We start from the raw sequence: 14,605 nt of genomic DNA, 5'->3' as shown, positions 1-14,605 counted from the left end.
GCCAGGGCCAATAAGTGGGAGAGGGTGGGGTGGCAAGCATGGGGAGGGGGGAGGCAACAGGGGTTTGTCCTTGTTATTTTTGTTTGTTTGTTTGTTTGTTTTTTGGAGGGGAAACTGGGAAAGGAGACACCATATGACATGTAAATAACAATAAAAATAAAGGAAAAAATTATTTGAACATAAATGAAAAAAAAAATAGAAGAAGCTGCATTATCCGTGACTAGATTATCAGAATAGGCAAACTGCTGCCATTGAAACCACTGCACCTTGTGAACATATTATTATTAGTAGTAGTAGTATTAGTAGTAGTATTAGTAGTAGTTGTTGTTGTTGTTGTAGTATTTTGTTTGTTTGTTTGTTTTTGAGATAGGGCTTCTCTGTGTAACATTCCTGGCTGCCCTGGAACTCAGATTAAAGGTGCACACCACTAAGGTCAGTTTGTGAACTTATTCTTTGTTTGTTTTTTGTGTTTTTGGCAACTTAGAGTGTGAAGTATTTTATTTTTAACTTTCTAAAGTTTGAAAACAATATAGCCTAGTTTAGATGAGTTTCCAAGCTGAATGTGTTTGCATGGAGCTCATTTCTTCCTGATAAGGATTCTTAACACCCTAGGTGGGTGCCTGTGTGCAGCTACGAGTGGCAAGCAGACTAGACTCTACTGGGAATGGTCCTTCCCCCACCCCTTTGGTAAGGGCTTAACAAACATTAGGCATTTTTCTAGTCTTTTTTTTGTTTGTTTTGTTTTTGTTTTTGTTTTTTGTTTGTTTTTCGAGACAGGGTTTCTCTGTGTAGCCCTGGCTGTCCTGGAACTCACTCTGTAGACCAGGCTGGCCTCGAACTCAGAAATCTGCCTGCCTCTGCCTCCCAAGTGCTGGGATTAAAGGCGTGTGCCACCACTGCCCGGTTCATTTTTCTAGTCTTATACAGCTAATGTGGATCTGAATGTCACCTGGGAGGCATACACCATGTACAAGAAGTTGTCTTCTTTCTTTTTACTCTTGGAGATAGGCTCACACATGCTCACCAGTGACCATGCTGTGCCAGGTCACTATAGGAAGAAGCCTTGATTATTGTTGAACTATAACTGCCTTCTATTTATCTTCATGAGCTTACCCATGTTGACATGGTTGGGTTGATTTTGTCATGGACCGGCAGCTGCCTCTCACCTTTGTAATGCTCAATTGAGATCTTTGTGGGTGCAAGACATCTTCCATTCTTTGTGTGAAGCTTCGGAGCTGTGTCAAAGTCTCTGACCACATGGCTTGGGGAATCTAAGATTTGGATAAAGGGGGTTGGAGAGATGGCTCAGCAGTTAAGAGCACTAACTGCTCTTCCGAAGGTCCTGAGTCAAATACCAGAAACCACATAGTGGCTCACAACCATCTGTAATGAGATCTGATGCCCTCTTCTGGTGTGTCTGAAGACAGCTACAATGTCTTTATACTAATAAATAAATCTTTGGGCCGGAGTGAACAGGGCAAGAGTGAGCGGGGCCGACCAGAGAGAGCAGAGGTCCTAAATTCAATTCCCAGCAACCACATGAAAGCTCACATCCATCTGTACAGCTACAGTGTACTCATAGACATAATAAATAAATAAATAAATAAATAAATAAATAAATAAATTTTTTTGCTTTGTTTTGTTTTTTGTTTTTTTTTTTTTCAAGACAGGGTTTCTCTGTATAGCCCTGGCTATCCTGGAACTCACTCTGTAGACCAGGCTAGCCTCAAACTCAGAAATCTTCCTGCCTCTGCCTCCCAAGTGCTGGGATTAAAGGCATGCGCCATCAGTGCCTGGCTAAATAAATAGATCTTGAGAAAGAAAGAAAGGAAGAAGGAAAGAAAGAAGGGAGGGAGGAAGGAGGAAAGGAAGAAAGGAAGAAAGAGAGGAAGAAAGAAAGAAAGAAGGAAAGAAAGGAAGGAAGGAAGGAAGGAAGGAAGGAAGGAAGAAGGGAGAAAGAAAGGCATGCACCACCAAGCCTGGCTTTCCCATTCTTAAAAAAAAAAAAAAAAACGATTTGGATAAAGAACCTGAATTAGCTTTGTCCAGCTGTGCTGCCAAATTTTGCCTCCCAAGGGCTGGGATTAAAGTTGTGCACCACTATGCCTGCACCACCATGCTTGGCAGTTTTAAATTTTCTTTTTAAGGTTTGTCATACTCAGTTTTTTAAAGACTTATTTATTTTACTTATTATGAGTACACTGTAGCTGTCTTCATATACACCAGAAGAGGGCAACAGACCAATGCTCCATCTCTCCAGCCCCCATACTCAGGGTTTTTTTAGATTTATTTATTTATTTTATGTATATACGAGTACACTGTAGCTGTCTTCAGACATTCAGACACACCAAAACAGTGCATTGGATATGAACCACCATGTGATTGCTGGTAATTGAAACAGGATTTCTGGAAGACCAGTCAGCTCTTAACTGCTGAGCCATCTCTCCAGACCCCACACTCAGTTTTTAATTCGTATTTATTTAAGATCTTTCCAAAAGGTCGAAAGTTTTTTTAAGAAAAAAAAAAAAAAGGTGCTTTCGGCTGGGCGGTGGTGGCACACGCCTTTAATTCCTGCACTCAGGAGGCAGAGACAGGCAGATTTCTGAGTTCGAGGCCAGCCTGGTCAACAGAGTGAGTTCCAGGACAGCCAGGGATACACAGAGAAACCCTGTCTTGAAAAAACAAAAAACAAACAAAACAAAACAAAACAAAAAAAGGTGCTTTCTTCTATAAAAATAAACACATGTACTTTTATTTATTTGTTTATTTGTCTATTTATTTATTTATTTTGGGGTTCTTTTGGGGAGTTGTTTGTTTTTGTTTGTTTGAGACAATGTGTCTCTACATAGGTCCTGGCTGACCTGGAACTCAGTATGTAAACCAGGTTGCCTTGAACTCAACAGAGATCTGCTTGCCTCTGCCTCCCAAGTGCTGCGACAAACAAAGTTGTTAAATGAAGCCTTACATATTGTTGGAAAAAATGAAGAGTTACAAAATTGGTTAGTTACCTTATAATTGCTACTCTAAACTGAAATCATATAAACATTGAAAGGTGAACTCAAGACACATAAGCACAGCAACAATTATCCACTTAGATCAAAATGTCTTGTATTAAGGGATGAGCCACTAAGAAGTAAGGAGTATGAACCATAGAGAAAGCATGAACAGAAATTGGCTTTTGCTTTTAAATCTGGAGCTTAATGATTCTATGAGCAGAGATCCTAAACCTAACATTGCTTGTTGGTGAAATACTAGTTTTATTTTCAAGACTATAGAATGTACATATACTTACATACACTTAACATATGTTAGATATTAAAATCTCAATATTTCGATACCAAATTTATTTAAAATAGCAAATGTATTTAAAATACCAAAAGATGTGTTATACATTAGTAATTATCTCAACACTGACAACAAAATATGTGTAGACTCTGTGTGTGTCCGTGTGTCTTTTGTCTCTGTGTCTCTGTCTCTCTCTGTGTCTCTATCTCTATCTCTCTGTCTCTCGTCTGTCTCTCTCTGTGTCTCTGTGTGTGACTCTGTCTGTCTCTGTCGCTCTCTGTCTCTCTCTTTCTGTCTGTCTCTTTTGCTCTGCGTGGCGCGCATGCGTATATAAAAGCAAGACTCCATTTCCCACAATTCTCCCTGTACTTCCGGTATGGCCCAGTAGCGGGATCGCTTGGCTTCCGCGTTCGGGCCTGTCGCTGTGGTAGAGGCTGCGGCGGCCGGGGTGGCCGGTAGGGACTTGGGCTACACGAGTAGGGGGCTCCGGGCATGGACGTTTCGGGACAGGAAACCGACTGGCGTAGCGCCGCCTTTCGGCAGAAGCTGGTCAGCCAAATGTGAGTATGGCCAGGGGCAAGGACCGGTGGTCGGACCTTCCCGGCGGGGAGGGGGAGGCCGGGCTAGACCCGCTGTTGACCCTGGCCAGAACCTGCGGCGTCCGCTGGGTGCCGGAGCCGTGCAGGGGTCGTCCCAGGGTCTCCCTAGCCTATCTTGGCATACAGAGACTGCTGGCTAGTTTTTCTGGGATCGAACTCTGCAAACCCAGCAGCCCTGGCTAGTGAGTCATCGTCCTGAGCCGCCTCGTCATTTGTGTGCTTGAGTGCAGATTTTCCTTTGCTTCGATTCGCACCGAATATAGAAACAGAAAGAGGCAGCCAGAGATTTTACCCGGGTGCCCCATGGCTTCTTTTATAAAATAAATAAATAAAACGAAAACCACATCAGTGAGTTGGAGGAGGCTGGAAGGAAGATAAAATTGGAAAATTGGTATGTGTTTGGGTTGTAGGCAATGGGAACCGAAGAGTGCACCCGTTTCTTCCACAAGGTGTGTCAACTTGGCCAAAGGGTAGCAGGAAATAGCTGTGGGAACTTAGGGAGTGAAGGGCAGGGATGCCCTCTGCCCACGTAGGACTGCTGAGTGTTTATTTCACTTAGCCATTTTACTGAGTTTCCTGAAGTGTTTAGAAAATTGCCTGTGGCACAGCCTTTTCCCTGAGGGTTGGTACTGTGTGTCGGTAAAGAGACAGTACAGTTGTGCCAGTGCTCAGTCATTTTTGTGGGTGCTAAAGTGTCAGTTGAATAGACTGGAACAACCTCGTAGAGTAGGTGACAGATTGAGCTCTAGAGAGAAAAGTAGGAGGGTGACAGGCTACCATTCCCAGCAGATGATCGGGAAAGCGTCACGATGGACTGCTGTAGGTGGAGAGTTCTGGGTCTTTGAAGCAAAGTAGTCAAGGATATATCATGAGGATGAGCAAGCAGATACTGGCATGGTTAGTGTTGGGTTTTTGGGGCAAACAACTTGTGCCTGTGTCTTACATGTGGTCTGCCTTGAGGTGATGCAGCATTAGTGTTGGGAAGGCCTCCAAGTCCCTGGAGATGAATTAGGGACCCAAGAGAGGCCAAATAGGCAATTTGGGGAGTTTTTTCTTTGGAGGGGTTGGTGGGGCTCGGTTTTTTTTTCACTTAGAGCATATGGTCGCATGAGTTGGTTGTAGAAGACTTAGTTGGCAGAGGTCATAAAGACCAGCATTAAATGCTGCAACTTGAAAGAGGAAGGCAGATTCCAGAGAAAGGGGAATGAATATGTGGACAATTGGTGACTAACTGGATAGAGGGGGTGGGGGCGGGGTGGAGTGAAGCGGTGGGCTGAAGCAGGGATGCATCAGTACAGTGGAGGGAGTAGGTACTGTGTCAGTGGCTTGGTACCACCACAAATAACCATTGGGTGGTTTTGCAGGCAGTTCAGCAATCAAGTGTTTGGTTTCTTATGTTTTTTAGATTTATTTGTATGAGTGTTTTGCTTGCCTGTATATAAGTGTGCCATGTATATCTGATGATCTCAGAGGTTAGAAGAAGATATAAGAGTACCTGGGACTGGAGCTACGGGTGGTTATGAACTGCCCTGTGAGTACTAGGAATCAATCCTGGGTCTTCTGCAATTGCTGAGTGCTTTTAACCTCTGAGCCAAGTCTCCAGCCCACAAGTGCAGTATTGATGTACTTAAGTTATCTCTAAGTGAAGTCTTGAGAAATGATCTGAGCCCCAGGGCAAGGTTTCTTTGGGAAAGCCCAGTGCAGTGGATCTGGAAGAGCAGGTCATTATCACAGACAGTGGGGAGAGCTGCAGAAGCATCTGAGGTCTGAGGGAAGACTGAAGTGTACAGGGTACACCGTGACACAGCTGCCTTGTGAGTACTGAGGTGCCTCCTACCTCGGTAAGATATTGCTGCTTGTATATTATTTTGTTTTGCTGTAATAACAAATTACCATGCATTTAGCATCTTAAAACAACACAGACTTATTATATTTGATCTTTTTTTTTTTTTTCTTTTTCATGTTAGAGGCTCATGTAAGATTTGATGGGTGTTAGTTCCAGGGCTGAAATCAAGATGTTGGCAATATACACTTTTGTTTGTTTGTTTGAGACAGGGTTTCTCTGTGTAGCCCTGGCTGTCCTGGAACTCACTCTGTAGACCAGGCTGGCCTCGAACACAGAAATTCGCCTGCCTCTGCCTCCCAAGTGCCAGGATTAAAGGCGTGCACCACCACTGCCCGGCTTGGCAATATGCACTTCTTGATGGAGCCTTTGGGGACAGAATCAACTTTCAATTCCATTCAAGTTGCTGTCCAAATTCAACTCCTTACACTTGTAAGACTGAGGTACCCTCTCTCCTGGTCATTTATCAGGGGCCAGTTTTTGTTCCTGGAGATTGACTGTATCTTGTGCTTTCTTTGTGGCCTATTCTCATTGGTTGGTTTTTCTGACACTCTCCAAATTCAGCTAGAGAACATCCTGTGCATTTCACAGAGCAGTTTAGAATAATGGAATATAATTTTATTGTCTGTATCTTTAATCACATCTATGAGGTCCTTTTTTGAGATATAGTGAAAGATAGTCACAGGTTCCAGAGACTGGGGCTTGTGTGTCTTTGTGGAGGGGGCAACGTTTGTCTACTACATTTGAGTGAACCCCTCAAAGGTTGATTTGTAAGAGTAAAGGTATCTTAGTTTGCTTTCTGTTGCTGTGAAAAACACCATGACCAAAAGCAACTTGGGGAGGAAAGGGTTTTTTCATGTTATACTTTATCACCAACCCCCCGCCCCTCCCAAACCTCATCAAGGAAAGCCAAGTCAGGAACTCAAGCAAGGCTCAAGGGACTGGTGAGATGATTTAGTCTGTGGTGAAGATCACTTGTAGCTCTTACAAAGCACCAGGGTTCGATTCCAGGCACCTGCAAGGTGACTCACAACCATCCATGACCCCATTTCCAAAGGTTCCTCAGCCCTGGTCTGACTTCAGTGAACATCAGGCATAAACTGGTGCAGTCAACATCCATGCAGGCAAAACCTTTGAACTGTAAAAAAGTAAATAAAAATCAGATAGCTGTGGTGGTGCATGCTGTTAATCCCAGCACTTGGGAGGCAGAGACAGGCAGATCTCTGTGAATTGGAGGCCCACTTGGTCTACAAGGAGAGTTCCTAGACAGCCAGGACTATGTGGAGAGACCCTGTCTCAAAGCAAAACAAATCATACATATTTATTTTGAGCAGGAACTTGTTGTCAGGAACTGAAGCAAAGACTGTGAAGGAGTGCTGCATACTGGCTTTTTCTCCATGGCTTGCTCAGGCTGCTTTTTCTTTTTACAACCCAGGACCACCTACCCAGTGGTGGCACTGCCCACAATGCACTGGGCCCTCTGTATCAATTACTAATCAACAGGCTTGCAAGCCATATTCTCCTTGAGGTTCCACTCTTCCCAGCTGACTGTCACCTGTGTCAAGTAGACATTTAAAAACTAACCATACGCCTGGCAGTGGTGGCACACAACTTTAATCCCAGCACTTGGGAGGTAGAGGCAGGTGGATTTCTGAGTTCCAGGACAGCCAGGGCTACACAGAGAAACTGTCTTGAAAAACCAAAAAAAAAAAAAAAAAAAAAAAACCCCAAAAAAAAAAAAAACCCTAACCACACTTACTGGGTATTTTCACTTCTTTGGTTTGCTTGTTTTCTCTCTAGGGTTTATTTTGCTGGTGACTTGATTTCCTGTGTTGATAGAGTTTAAGAAGATTTATACCGGGCTAATCTACACATCTTTAGTTCTGACTTCCTCCAGTGGTGATGTTGTTGTTTAAATTTGGGGAAGCACTTCAAACCATAGTGATTTATATTAGATGAGGAATAATGAAAGCCTAGGGTTGAGAGAGTAGCTCAGTAGATCGTTATGTAGTCCTCATGAAGCTCTGGGTTCAGTGTCAGTTGTTGGGGAGTGGGGAACAGACCAAAACACTGGGAAGGTTCTGAGAAGTTCAAGTGGTGAAGAAGCATCTCTAATTGAGGAAAAAGCAAGTTTGACAATTCTAACTGGAGTCTAGGCTTCTTAGCCTTTCCTATACAGCACAGACGAGGGCAGTGTAGCCTGATGCCTTCATCAGGCAGTCTACTGTCCTGTAGTCTGGTTTATTGTTCTGTAGTTTCCCCTGTGGTCCAGCGTCTCTGTCTTTCTGCTTTAACTTTCAAAGTTCTTCCTTTGTTTCTTTGTTTTTACTTGCTGGAGGTTGAGACCAGGGCCTTGCATGTGCTCTGCTACTGATCTGTACCTTTAGCCCCTGTTGTCTTTTTAAAACAACTCTTACCGAGTACTTAGGTTATTGAGAAAATTATGACTAAAGATTCTCTCCACTGTTGTCATGAGCAGCTCTTCTTTATGTAGATATCTGCTTTGGTGTCAAATACTTCAGATCCTTCCCTGTCCCTTCATCTAAAGTGGGTCACCCCACTTTAATTCAGCCCTTTTTAGTTTCTCAGGGAACTCTAGTCCTCTGCAGCATGAAGAGTACAGGAAGCAGTATTTTCCTGGACCACCTGATCAACCTCTCCTATTACAGTGACCATTATGTGTTGTGAAACTCTGGAATCTACCCCTTCTCATTGGCTTTGTGACCTTGGGCACTGCTGACCTTTCTAATCAGGTCCTGCATCTGTGAAATGATACTAGTCTAGTTTGTCTCCCAAGAATGCTGAGAGGGGCAGTAAAGAGACTTCTGTGTGAGCTTTGTAGGGTCTGGGGACTGGGCAGAAAACTCTATCTTGCAGGGGTAGAGATAGTATGGCTTGGGTTGGTGACGGTGGAATCCCTAAGCCCAGGTAGTGGAATACAGTGACATTTAAAGGAACTCAGAAGAGGAGAGTAGGTAGAAAAAGATTGATTGGTTCCTATTGATTTTAATGAAGCACCTGTACTTCCTGGAAAACCACAGGAGAAACCATTCTTATAGCCTGCCAAGCAGGGTTTTGTGGGGCTTGAGCTTTCCTTGAGGGGTTTTTGGATTAATGTTTGCATATCCCTGGTCTTCAGGCTCTTGGAAAACAAGTGTGCATATATTCTGACTTGTCCAGGCCTAACATTGAGTAGGGTCACACCAAATACATAAGCAGTAAGGAATGCAAGAGCATTATCAGTCATTTCTCAGCTTTTCTGGGTGTATGTATAAGCCAGAAATTGATATTGTTCTCAGTTTCTCTCTATCATAATTTTTAAGACAAGATCTCTCACTAAATTGGAGCTTACTGATTCAGCTGGACAGGTTGTCAGCAAGCCCCCATTTCCACTTTCCCAGGTCTGGAATTATGTACACTTGCACATGTTACAGATAGCCTGGGGCTAATTATATTTAATGTTAACTCCATTCTCCAGTGAGGGGCTACAAACAAGAAATGAGTCAGCACTCATTTCCCGTAAACCTTCTTCCCACCTTAATTGATAAAAGAAAGGTGAGAACCAGTGATTGGGCAGAGAAGTAGGGGAAGGTAGAGCTGAAGGTTGTGGGAGAAAAGGAGAGAGAGAGAACAACAGAGGAGGAGGTGGAAGGAAAGCAGAGCAGAAGCACGTGGCCTAGAGAAACTGCAAGTTATAAGGGGTCTCATAAGGTGGTAGTGAGATGGCCTGGGTCTCTGCTGCCAATGCCAGGACTGTGTGACGCATTAGTTAAAAGGAGGCAATGCATACTTGTGAGATATTTTATTATAGGAAAAAGAAAAGAGGCTGGCCATGTGGAGAGAAAGGAAGGAGAGAGGAAGAGAAGGAGAGAGAGAGACAGCAAGAAAGGAACAGAGCAAGAGAGGAAGAGAGGAAGCAAGAAAGAGGGGAGAGCAAGAAAGAGAGGAGGGCAAGAGAGCAAGAAAGCAGGAGAGCAAGAGAGAGAGGAGGGGGCAAACCGCCCCTTGTATTGTGTGAGGCAGGGCTATCTGGTTATGGGGAGGGGCATACCTGACTGTGGTGAATGACTGGGGGTAGGGTCAAGCTAGAATGCTGGGAGCTTGGGGCATTGTCTATGTGACAAAACACATATCTCCTGCAGGTTGCCTGAACAGACCACTGCCTCAGAGCAGTGTAGTGGTAGATCTGTCCAATCTAGGCACATAACTTGTATTCATATTAATTGAGTTGTGTTTTCATTGCTGGGGCATATTTGGAGATTTACTGTAACATGCACACAGCTTTGTACCTCAGTGCTGGATATCAAACTCAGGTCTTCATGCTTTGCAGAAAGGCCTTTACCAACTGAACCATCTTCCTAGCCCGTTCCATGTTCCGTGTTCCTCATTCTCCTGTTAAGCTGTTCTTTTTTCCTCCCTCTTGGCAAGAACTTTAATAAACTGAACACTTATTTGAGAACATAAAAACTGATAGAATAAATAAATACACAAAATAATCATAAACTTTATATCAAGGGAAAATTTCCCCTACTGACGAATTCTAGGTCTTTCATCTTACTCTTGGGGCTTTTATCTCTGGTGGTCTTTAATGTAGCACATTTCTAAACAGGAAGGAATAGCTGTACCTAGGGAAAGGTAGTCTGTATTTGTGTCCTGGTAAAGTGTCAGAGGGCCAAGCAGAGCATGCTATAGGTCCAGGGCAGACAGACAGTCACTTGTAGTGTTCTCTCTCTCTCTCTCTCTCTCTCTCTCTCTCTCTCTCTCTCTCTCTCTCTCTCTCTCTCTCTCTATCTATCTCAGCACCAAAGTCTCACTATTCATGGTAGCACATGTCTTTAATTCCAGCACTAGGGAGGCAGACACAGATGGATCTTTGTGAGTTTGAGGCCAGCCTGGTCTACACATTGAGCTTTAGGACAGCCAGAACTACATAGAGAGACTGTCTTGGCTAGGGTTTTACTGCTGTGAAGAGATACCATGACCAAGGCAACTCTTATAAAGGACAACATTTAGTTGGGGCTGGCTTACAGGTTCAGAGGTTCAGTCCATTATCATCGAGGTGGGAAGCATGGCAGCATGCAGGCAGACAGTGAGCTGGAGAAGGAGCTGAAAGTTCTACATCTTGTTCTGAAGGCAAACGGAAGACTGGCTTCCAGGCAGCTAGGAGGAAAGTCTCTCAAAGCCCCACAATAACATACTTGCTCCAACAAGACCATACCTCCTAATGTGTTACTCTCTGGGTCAAGTATATTCAAACCTCCAGAGACCTGTCTCAAAAAAGACAAGGATCTCATGTAGCCCAGGCTAGCCTTGAGTGCATTGAGTAATAAAGGTTGGCCACGAATTCATGATCATCCTGTCTCATCTCCCAAGTGCATGTACCACACCAGCTTGTTGAGTTGATAATGTTGTCTTCATGTACCTCTTTTTTCTTTTTTCCTTTATTTTATTCATTTTTTATTTTTTTAATATATATATTTTTGGTCTTGAGATAGGATAGCACTGAGTAGAAGGAGTTATTTTTGAACTGGTCTTGAGATGCTAAGGTTATAGGCATGGGCAGCCAGCATGCTCCAGTAGTTAGACAAGGGAGCAGGCCCAGGAAGAGGTCATTGCTGTTTATAGTTAGTTCTCTCCATAGTACAAATGGATGTTTATTGGATCATGCTATATTAGAGGCAAATTACTCTCCCTTTTAATATTTGGGAGAGTAAGATTGTGTTCATTTCATGCAACTGGATAAGGGGAAGCTCAAAATGTAGAAGTTAGGTCTGGTCCTACTTCTCAGCTCCATGCTCCCCAAAATAAGACTCACACTCAAACTATATTTACAGATACCTTGGCCATATAGCTATGTTCCTCTCTAACTAGATCATAACTTGAAATAACCCATTTATTTTAACCTACATTCTGCCAGGTGGCTGGTTACCTGTGCTCAGGTACCATGTATCTGTCTCATCATATCTTCTTGGCAAATCTCCTGTGCCTGGCACTATCTCAGAATTTTTTCTACTTGGCAGATGTTCCATCTCCTATTTCCTACTTAAGCTATAGTCCAAGGCCAAGTTTATTGTTGACAGGTCCCACATCCACACAGACAGAAGGTATTATCTACAGCCAAGTAAAGTGGAAATCTTTAGAGAAGAGCCTGCTGCTACTAAGCTTCCCATTTATAATTTTAGAAAATCTCAATAGGCCTTAGAGTCTAATACCTTTTTTTGGTACATGGGGGAGCAGGTCGAGAGTCTCATGCAGCCCGGGCTGTCCTTGAATTCTAGATCCTGCTTTCTCTACCCTGCAAATGTTGGGATTATAGTCACCACACCTACTTTCCTAATGATCTTTGACCTCTTGTCTTAGGCTGAGCCCTACATGAACTTTTTGCAAGTTACCCACCCATCTAGTATTGCTGACATTCCTTATTAAGCATCACTACTTTTGGGGAACGAAGTGGGAGGAGTGGGTGGCACCCATACCAGGCCTGTGCTTCATATCCTGGTAGGTGATGGAAAACTTGCTGAGGTCATCTCTGGGTTGATTTCCTCCTGGTTGAAGATCTTGCCATTGTACACATCCACCATGCTGCCGACCATCCTGGGCAGGATGATCTTGTCCCTCAGAAGGGTCTTCTCCACCTTCGAATTCCCCATGAGTAGTACCTCCTTCTTGGCTTTTCTCAGATGCTCTAGTAGTGAGTGCTGATTCTGCCAAAGGCTGCAGGTGTTGTACATGTTCTGCAGTTGGTCCAGGTCCACTCGATGTAGGTGGACTTGGGGAGGGGCCGCTTTTTCTGCTCCACTTTAGCCATCTTGGCAGCTGCTGGAAAGCTGAGAATCTTATATTCATTTTCTGACCAGAGATCTTTCTGTAGTTGCTTGATGGCAACCAAGGCTTTGGCTAGTTGAAGATGGTTATTAGCCATTCTGAGGTTGGGGACTGTGGGTATGTTATTATATACCTGCTACAGTCACTGGCTGGGAAGAAGCCATTTAAGCATTCTTTAGACTAATAGTTTCAGTTAGATACACAAGGGGAAATTTTTAAGGCATTCTAGTGACCCTTCCAAGGTTCAAATGGGCAATTAAAATCACAGAGCCAAGCAGTACAGTTCAGAGACCCCATGGCCTATTTTTTTTTGAACTCTACCTTTTCTCCTCAGCTGTTTTGATGTCCCAGATATGTTTAGTGCTGTCCATTGCTTGTAGACTCAACTCCTGAGGGTTCATCCTGCTTCCAGTGCCTGTACCTGCCTGCCCTACTCTTTCCTAGACTGCTGAATGCCTAGTTTGTTTTACCTAAAAGACCCATCTTTCCTGTGGCTGAGCTGGGCAGCTCTTCCAGGAGAGTGGGCCATCTGTCCTGACCTCTGCTGTCCCTGAAAGTCAGTGAAGAGAAGGCATTTCATATGAGATTGCTTGAAGGCTTGTTTCCCACGAGTCTCAACTTTGTAGGGTAGGAACAACATGAATGCTTATGGAGTAACCATTCATTCCCATCTAGCAGAGTGTTAGAATGCACAGGATTCTTGAGTCTGTCTGAAGTACATTTTGTGAGCACCGGTTTGAGCCTGTTGAGGTATTGTGGTCCTGGGATTTACTATTAGGTAGTTAGCTTGGGTAAAGACAGAAGTAACACATGAAAATGTTGGCCAACCAACTAAATCAGCTTGGGACACATAAATTGAAAACAGACCATTTTTCTAGAATCCCTCTGGCAACACTCTATTCTAGTAATCTTAAATTGCTCACCTCTTCATTCATTTCTTCCAAAGAAATAATCTAAGAGTGTTCATACCCCGATGAAATGAGGATGCTCACTAGTACATCATGGGATGGAGCTTTTTAATTTTTTTATGATTTTTATTTTTAAGTTGTGTGTGTGTGGGGGGAGCATATGAGTACAGGTACCCTTGGAGTCTATTATCTCCTGGCACTGGAACACTATTGCGACTATTGTGAGTTCCAGGACAGCAGCTAAGCCTACCCGGAAAAATCCTGTCTTGAAAAAAAAAATCCTTCCATTGTTGAATGTGTTCCACCATACCTATTGAGAAATGTGTGTCAGCAATTCCAGTACTTGCTGCAATTCCAGGACTTCAAAGCTAGCCTGGGCTGCACAATTACCAGGTCCTGTCTTAAAAAAAAAAAGATAATCAAGGAGAGTGTAAACTCATTATGTGTTCCATAGGTAAGGCAATAGACACCTAATCCTAGAGAGACAGAGGGATTAAAAGGGCTTGCTCCAACTATCAATTAGTTTCTCTTTTTTCTCTTTACATTATTTTACTTTTAAAGATACCTCCCAGCCGGGCGGTGGTGGCACACACCTTTAATCCCAGCACTTGGGAGGCAGAGGCATGCGGATTTCTGAGTTCAAGGCCAGCCTGGTCTACAGAGTGAGTTCCAGGACAGCCAGGACTACACAGAGAAACCCTGTCTCGAAAAAACAAACAAATAAAAAAAGATACCTCCCATAATGAATATGTCTCTCTTCTTTCAAATTTACTTATTTATTTATTTTCAAAATGCCCACCTTAGCAGGTTGACCAAGAGCTTCTAAACCTCTGGCCTCCACCTCCCAAGTATAGGAGTGGCATAGTGGAGATGGAGCCCAGACTAGGCAAGTTTGCTGGGCAATGCTACCACAAAGCTGCATCCCCAAATCTTTTTGTTTTTCCTTTTGAGACAGGGTCTTGCTGTGTAGCCCAGGCTGCACTTAAACTTAAAATACTCCAACACCAGTCTTTTGAGTGCTGGGATTATAGGTATCTACAACTGTGTCTGGGCTTCTATTCTGCTCTTAAAATTCCTTTCCTTGCCGGGCGGTGGTGGCGCACGCCTTTAATCCCAGCACTTGGGAGGCAGAGGCAGGCGGATTT

At 43.6% G+C, this 14,605-nt stretch overlaps 1 protein-coding gene and 2 pseudogenes across 5 annotated transcripts in view; 1 reads left to right on the top strand and 2 right to left on the bottom strand.

Moving 5' to 3' along the window:
- Nucleotides 1-919: 919 nt before the first annotated feature.
- On the bottom strand, nt 920-1,259 carry LOC116086312 (annotated as a pseudogene).
- Nucleotides 1,260-3,648: 2,389 nt separating this feature from the next.
- The window catches only part of Med15 (mediator complex subunit 15), a 74,558-nt gene continuing 63,601 nt past the window's right edge, over nt 3,649-14,605 (top strand). For 2 of the 5 annotated variants that reach the window (XM_031363299.1, XM_031363300.1), the window contains exon 1: nt 3,649-3,845. In XM_031363299.1, coding sequence (XP_031219159.1) covers nt 3,778-3,845 — 68 coding nt within the window. In that variant the 5' untranslated portion in view covers nt 3,649-3,777. The remainder of the gene's footprint in view (nt 3,846-14,605) is intronic. The other 3 variants (XM_031363298.1, XM_031363295.1, XM_031363296.1) reach the window with 2 other exon arrangements.
- Nucleotides 12,160-12,535, bottom strand: LOC116085668 (annotated as a pseudogene).

Source organism: Mastomys coucha, unplaced genomic scaffold, assembly GCF_008632895.1.
Source record: "Mastomys coucha isolate ucsf_1 unplaced genomic scaffold, UCSF_Mcou_1 pScaffold12, whole genome shotgun sequence".
In the NCBI taxonomy this organism is placed as follows: domain Eukaryota; kingdom Metazoa; phylum Chordata; class Mammalia; order Rodentia; family Muridae; genus Mastomys; species Mastomys coucha.
The sequence above is the reverse complement of the archived record's forward strand: the minus strand, read 5'-3'. Positions and strand labels throughout refer to the sequence as shown.